Genomic DNA, 7,500 nt, shown 5'->3' on the forward strand with positions numbered 1-7,500 from the left:
TTGTTGTTGTTATAGTATTATTGTTGTTACCATTGTTGTTCTTGTTCTTTCCTGAAAACTGCTGCTGGTCGATATCGCAGCTGATTTATTCAGTAATTATTATTATCATTATTATTATCATTATTATTATTATTATATTTTTTATCAATATTATTATTTCTTGATGAATCATTCATTCGTCACGTATTGTTGTTGTGTTTTTTTGATATATCCAGATGCAAATGATAGACAGATAAATAGATCCTGTGCTATATCACGCGTAACTATTTCAAATGGATTCCCATTAAAAATATTTTAACACGTGTAAAATAACGAATTACCTTAATTTATTCCCATTATCATGGGAAAAATTCAACGAACGTAATTCCTGATGAATTTCGTTGTGAAATCTAGGTATATGCGTGTGCGTGTATTTTTAATCCTCTTATATCTACTTAATTATTTAATTCCGGAAATAACTATGTATACATCTTCCTATAATTTTTTTGGGATATACATACATTACATACAATACATAAAATACATTCAATACATACACACAAACATACTTACATACTTACATAAATCTTATATATACATACATACGTTGCACTTTTTTTCTCCCTATGGCGGAGCTGTCCAAATAACTGTGGCCGTTCGATATTTTGTGATAATTATTAAAGCTTATTTAATTATGTTTCTGAATTACGATATCGTTGATATGATGATACCATTTGAACGAGATACTTGAACAACTCCGTTAGGTCTTACATTAGACTCATATAGGTATGTATATGTGTGTATATATATATATACCATTTACATAATATATCGCAGTATATGCAATATGATTAAGAATTTTAATAATCTCTATATTATCATCATCATCATCATCATCATCATCATTATTATTTTTATTATTTTTTATTATTATTATTATAGTTATTATTATTATTATTATTATTATTATTGTTATTATTATTAATGAAATATTTTCTTTTAATTTTTGTTTCATCTCGTACAACTATCAACTATACTTATATTATTGCATTTTCGTGGATAAAAGTGTAAAGTTCGATATACGCGTCTAATGGCGACCGACAAAATGGCTACCACGAAAACTGGAGTCCATATTGGATGTATTACAATGACATCCTCTGTATTCTCATCAAATATTTATCTATTTTGTATCGATTCGAATGAATCAGATCTTTCGAAAAAAATCTTTTTCTTCTTTTATCTCTTCTTGTTTTCTTTTTTTTTCTGACAATTCGTACATTTTTACCAGACGCTACATTTACGCGTTGGATTCATCGGTGAGCCTGGTAGACAATTATAGGCCTTGGCAAAGTCCTCGCTATTTGAAAGCGGGCCTAACACTCTAACCGGACCCGGTGAGTGTACGCTACTACGTATTTTCGTTAGAGCATCCTCTCGTCTCATCGAGCCACACCAAATTTGTGCATAATTAAGAAAGAAGAGTTGATCGTGAGTTAAATTCACCCCAGGTAACAATGGTTCCTCTCCGTGTATCGTAACCCATTTTTTGTAAGCCTAGAATGACAAGAATAAGTAAATAAATAAATAAATAAATAAATAAAAAATAAAATGGTAGATAATGTACAAGATCTCATAAATATTCATTAAACTAACTATAATTACGTTATCCTACTTACACGAAACGATTGTTTTAATCCACCATTATCAGCGATATTTTCACCTTGCGTCATTCGGCCGTTTATATAAAGATCAACTTCTTGTAATTTGTATCGAGAGTATTGATCGACGATACACTGTGCTCTCTCTCGAAATGCTTTAATGGTTGCATTATTCCACCATTGCATCATGTTGCCATCTTTGTCAAATTGTCGTCCCTTGTCATCAAACCCATGAGTGATTTCATGACCTATCACCACACCGATTCCACCGTAATTTAACGATTTAGGAAAGTGTTGAGAATAGAACAACGGTTGCAGTATACCAGCGGGAAATACTGAAATCCATAATAATTAGATATATTTTTTTGTTAAACATCTCATTATTCTTTTTATTTACATATATCCTACGACCTACCTATGTCATTTTTATTAGGATTATAAAATGCATTTAACACGGCTGGCTCCGTGGACCATTTATCCTTGTCAACCGGTTGACGTAATTCCTGAAGATTATGATATGCGTCGTACTTGTGTACCGCCAAAACATTTTCCAAAAAATGATCCTCCGTTATGTTCAGCTAAAATTATTTGTATTTGGTGATAACCAATCAAGAATAATTTTTTTATTTTAATTTTTATTTTATTTAATTGAACGAAAACAAAGAAAATAAAAATTAAAATCTGATCGACGTATTTTGGATGTTGAATATACATATACGTATACATATGCGTATACATATGCATATATATATATATATATATATATATATATATATATATATATACCGTAACGTATTCCAAGGAGAGTTTAACTGGATCCTTTAAAAACTCTGGATAACCGATTCTTTCATTCATCGAATCAGCTTTTCCTTTGGCAACTGTTCTAGTTTCATCGTCCATCCATTGATTCTCAGCTAGCAATTCATTAAAAGCTTCGCGTATAGTTCGTATCATTTCCAATGCAGTTTCCTATAATAATAATAACAATCATTTTTAAAGAAAATATTCGCGATGAACTATCCATACAACTTCGTTGATATAGCTTCGAACATTTAATACTTTTAACGAACCTTGCTCTCGTGATTAAAATTATCACGTATGAAAAGTGCACCGACAGCCATTCCAAGATTCTTATTGGTCCACTCGACGCATTGGGACCATCTGTTTCTCTCGCTGAGGATTCCTGATAATATCTTACGAAACTCGATTCTCTTTTGCTGATATTCGTCTATCATATGCGGCATTATAGACATCACCAATCGCCATAATATGTAATTGTGCAACGTCCTGTAAAAGAGAATATTACGATGAAATCAACGAAAAAAAAAAAAAAAGAAACGAAAAATCCAAGTAAAAAAATTGCAATCTATCCAACAAATTTTATTTTATCGTCGAAGTTTCGACTAAAATAATAATAATAATAATAATAATAATAATAATAATAATAATAATAATAATAATAATAATAATAATAATAATAATAATAATAAATTGAATCCAAAAACGAAGGTTCGAATAGTAGGAAATGGAATTATACGTTGACAAATTTAACGATGCATTTAAAAAAAAAAAAGATCGAGAAAAAAGAATAAAACAAAAAGATTGGAATAGTCGGAAATCCAATTTTAACGAGTAAATTTAACGTCCGACTATTTCATTCAAAAAACTATGATAGACGAAAGAATAAAATATTGCAGAACGTTGTCGATATTACGAAAAAAAAAAAAGAAAGAAAAAAAGAAAACAAAAACACAAAAAAAAAGATAAGAAGAAACTAAAACTTGACATGGAAAATTTGACTTCTTAAAAGGTAAATAAATTCAATAGAGGAGGGGTGGTAGGGGAAGATAATAAAAAAAAAAAAAATAAAAAAATAAAATAAAATAAAATAATAAAATAAATAAAAACATAAAATTATCTACGATATATACAAACTGTGATACATTCTAAGATCTAGAAAGTCGAAATGTGATAGAAATACGATAAAAAGAAAAAAAAAAGAAAAAGAAAGAAAAAAAAAACGATGGATATTTCCTAAAGTAACCGAAATGAACAAGTAACCGAGTAAATAACTAAGTACCTGCGATCGGTTTTCTGTACGATTCGACCCATTTGAAGGAAATAGGGCATCGCGTATGCCACTACTGGCTCGTCCTCGGTAATCGGTGCACTTATGAATTCCTCGAGATAAACTTTCCATTTAAGTTGCGGCACCTCTTTTTGTAGTTCTCGTAATGTTAACTTTCTATAGATCATTGAGGTGTCATGTCTGTCGGCCTCGGGCAACGAAGCCTGCGAGAATAAAAAGATACAAAGAAAGAAAGAAAAAAGGAAAAAAAAAAAAGAAAAAAAAAATTTGCAAACAAATAAAAAATATTCGGTCGTTCTTCAATTGATTTAAAATTCAACGAGAGAAACAGAGACGAAAAGAAAAAAAAGAAAGAAAGAAAGAAAGAAAGAAAAAAAGAAGACGAAGGACACGTACATTGGCAAGTTGTTTTTCAAGGGCGATCACGCGATTAAACTCGAGTGCTGCATTTTCACGATTGGCGCCAAGCAAAACAGCTACGTTCGTCATGTAACGATGATAAGCATCCAATTCGGCCTCGCTGTTCTTCTTCAGATAATAATCACGGCTAGGTAATGCCAGCTGCATTTGATCCAACTGCATTTGATCGAGAAAAATCAATGATGAACGAATGAAGAAATTAATTAATCCTCGAATTTATTATATTCTTTTATTATATGATTTCTCTTTATAAACGAGATTCCGATATTCGTCAAACTTTTTGATCGGGAATTTTTTTTGTTTTTTTTTTTTTTTTTTTCTTTTCATAAACGGGTAGTTTTGATTTTTGTTCTTTTCTCGATATTTCTTTTTCTTTTCTTTTCTTTTTTTTTTTTTTTTAGCGTTTTATTTTAAGTGGTTTCTATCTTTTGGTTCGTTCTTTTTTTCTTTTACTTTCTTTATTAAATTTGCTCAGAATGAACTCTTATGATCGATTGAATATTGTAATTTTTTGGTTTTATATATGATATATCATTATTTTACATGTAATATGTATTTATATATATATATATAATAACACATTTTATAATATATAAATGATAGTTATTATATATTTATATATATATAACAAATTTATAATATATAAATAAGAGTTATTATATATATATATACATATATGTATATAATAGTATATATAATAATGATTTGTTTTTGTATTTGTATTCGTTATTTATTGTTATTATTGTCATTGTCATTGAAAACGAATAAAAAAGAGAATGTCATGCATTCGTCGACCAAGGGGCCTTACTTTGCCGGCGCACCTGCAGGATGTTGGTCGAGGAATTTTTGTCGTCCGGTCCAACCCATTGCTCCATTAGAACACCCTCGTTGTATTCACCTCGTAAACGACCCAAGAGAACCTCGATCGGATAAGGTGGTGGTTCCCAAGATGCTCCAATCACTGCGGGCCAACCACCAAGTGCAGCTAATGTTTTCTTCAAAGGTCTGTCACCGATCTCGCGTATACGTGCTGCAAATTCATCGATTATGAAAACGATACAAATTTAAACGAATTAAATTTTCGTTGACTAAAATCTTTAACGGAGAATATTAGTTAGAAGAACGGGCTTTCACTTTTAAGAAAATTATTTTTTTTTTTTCTTTTTTTCTTTTTTTGTTTTATATTTATTTCGAACCAAAAGAAGAAAAGAACATGAAATAAAAAATTTTTCTTGTTGTTTTTTAGTTTATTAACATTCTTTTATATTTATTTCGAATCGAAAAATAGAAAGTAAAATGAAATAAAAAAAAATTTTTTTTTTTTTTATTGTTTTTTAATTTATCAACATTCGTTAATCGTAAATATTCGAATGTTGCAAAAATACGAGAAAGAAAAGGAAAGAGAGAGAGAGAGAGAGAGAGAGAGAGAGAGAGAGAGAGAGAGAGAGAGAGAGAAAGAAAATATCAGGGAATTCCGTTAATTACACTTCTGTAATTTTTTTTTTATACCCACGGATGTCCATGCACGATTTGTAGAACATTTTGGCCTTGAGAGTTGCATTATTGTCGTTCTCGTTCGGTGATTCTTCGAGAACACGCTTCAAAATGACTTGGAGTTGATCGGCGAGTACTTCGAACGTGCTGATAGAACTTCTGTCTTCTGGTATCACGTGCAAACGATTCCAAGTACCGCATGCGTATTGAAAAAAGTTTACACAGGGTGCAACAGTTCGGTCCATCGCTGAGAGCAAACTTGCGGCTACATATTTAATAAAAAAAAAAAAAAAAATCATTTAGATTTCGTATTTCAATTTTTTTATTTCTTCATCTTTTCTTGTTGTCTTTTTTTTTTTTTTTAATATAAAAAAATTATAGCAACTCATTCCTTTCATTCCTTGCATGAAAATAATTTATCAATTATTAAAATTGTGAAAATTGTTACGAGCTAATATCGAATTAATTTCAAACGATTTAATGTTACTTATACTTATTATTCTTGTTTATTTATTTATTTATTTAGTTAGTTAGTTACTTAGTTAGTTAATTATTTAATTAATTATATTTACACAAAGCCAAAACGATCCTCCCCGCGAAACGAGTAAAATTATCCGATAACGAAATTATCCAGAAGCAAAATTAATATCCTGACACGACTTAAGTGAACGACGTCGATTTAATGAGCTGTCGCGTACACCGTCACAAATTAATTGCAATCCTGATTAATCTCCACTCCTTTAAACTAAATGCCGTTAAGAGAAAATTAGATATTTTACGTGAAAACCAAAAATTATGAAATGTACATTTTCAATATATGACAAACATGTAAATAAATATATATATATATATATATATATATATATATATATATATATGACAAAAAATATTAATATTGTTCTCATACGTATCGTATATTATTTATATTATATATATATATTTTTTTAGATTGCATATGGCTCGTAATTTAAAATAAATATTTAATATACATTATCAAAATATAATTTCTTATATAAATTAAACGAAAACATTTAATATACACACATACACATAATAAATAAAGAAAAACAAACAAATACAAATTTCATAATGAGATGTTTATTTCATGTTCCACGCAATATGCAGATGGTAAAATCAACAATAATAAAAAATTAAAGTTCTATATATAAAGAAATAAATAAATAACTAACTAACTAAATAAAAGTTTCTTAATTAAATCTCCAGTTACATGCGATATCTACGTATATCTGTAAAATCAACAATGATGATAAAAAAAGAAATTATTAATTCGTATCAGCGGAAAAGAGAGAAAGATAAAATAAAAAAAAAAAAAAAGAGAAGAAAAAACACCAACCAATTAATCAACCGTGATATATATCGAGATGTAGTAATGAAGGAAACATCGTGAAGGGGGATGAAATCGTTGAACGATAATTATTCGCCACGAAACACACTAATTCGATTTTGTGGATGTTGCTCGTATTAGATAACGTAAATGCGTGTTCGTTGGCAAGCGTGTATCGTTTTCGATCAACGTTTCAATTAATCACGCTCGACGAGAGCTCATCATCCCCGAACTACCCCTGATTTTCCACCGATTTTCAACGCGATCATCGTGTTGCATTCGGTTAAAGAGGACGACATGTTTTTAATTAATCAATTAAAAAATACACGGACATAATCAACGTCAAATATAATTGACAACATAATCGACGTTTCCAATCACATTTCAATTTATTTATTATCAAAAACTGTTTCTCTCTCACTTTCTCTCTTTCTCGTTATAACGATCATTATAGTCCAACCTAATTTCTATTATAACATTTTTAAATGTTTTAATCAACAAGTTAGACGAGTTGA

General features: G+C 29.3%; 1 protein-coding gene across 2 annotated transcripts in view; it reads right to left on the reverse strand.

Annotated features, from left to right (window-relative positions):
• Window positions 1-921: 921 nt before the first annotated feature.
• LOC122630663 (neprilysin-1-like) overlaps window positions 922-7,500 on the reverse strand; it is a 15,020-nt gene continuing 8,441 nt past the window's right edge. For both annotated transcript variants that reach the window (XM_043815426.1, XM_043815425.1), the window contains 9 exons: window positions 5,660-5,905; window positions 4,968-5,176; window positions 4,123-4,302; window positions 3,718-3,929; window positions 2,708-2,924; window positions 2,424-2,606; window positions 2,053-2,215; window positions 1,656-1,972; window positions 922-1,533 (listed from right to left, as the gene is read on the reverse strand). In XM_043815426.1, the coding sequence (XP_043671361.1) occupies window positions 1,261-1,533; window positions 1,656-1,972; window positions 2,053-2,215; window positions 2,424-2,606; window positions 2,708-2,924; window positions 3,718-3,929; window positions 4,123-4,302; window positions 4,968-5,176; window positions 5,660-5,905 (2,000 nt within the window). In that variant the 3' untranslated portion in view covers window positions 922-1,260. The remainder of the gene's footprint in view (window positions 1,534-1,655; window positions 1,973-2,052; window positions 2,216-2,423; window positions 2,607-2,707; window positions 2,925-3,717; window positions 3,930-4,122; window positions 4,303-4,967; window positions 5,177-5,659; window positions 5,906-7,500) is intronic.

The sequence above is a fragment of the Vespula pensylvanica genome, chromosome 7 (assembly GCF_014466175.1).
Source record: "Vespula pensylvanica isolate Volc-1 chromosome 7, ASM1446617v1, whole genome shotgun sequence".
Classification (NCBI taxonomy): domain Eukaryota; kingdom Metazoa; phylum Arthropoda; class Insecta; order Hymenoptera; family Vespidae; genus Vespula; species Vespula pensylvanica.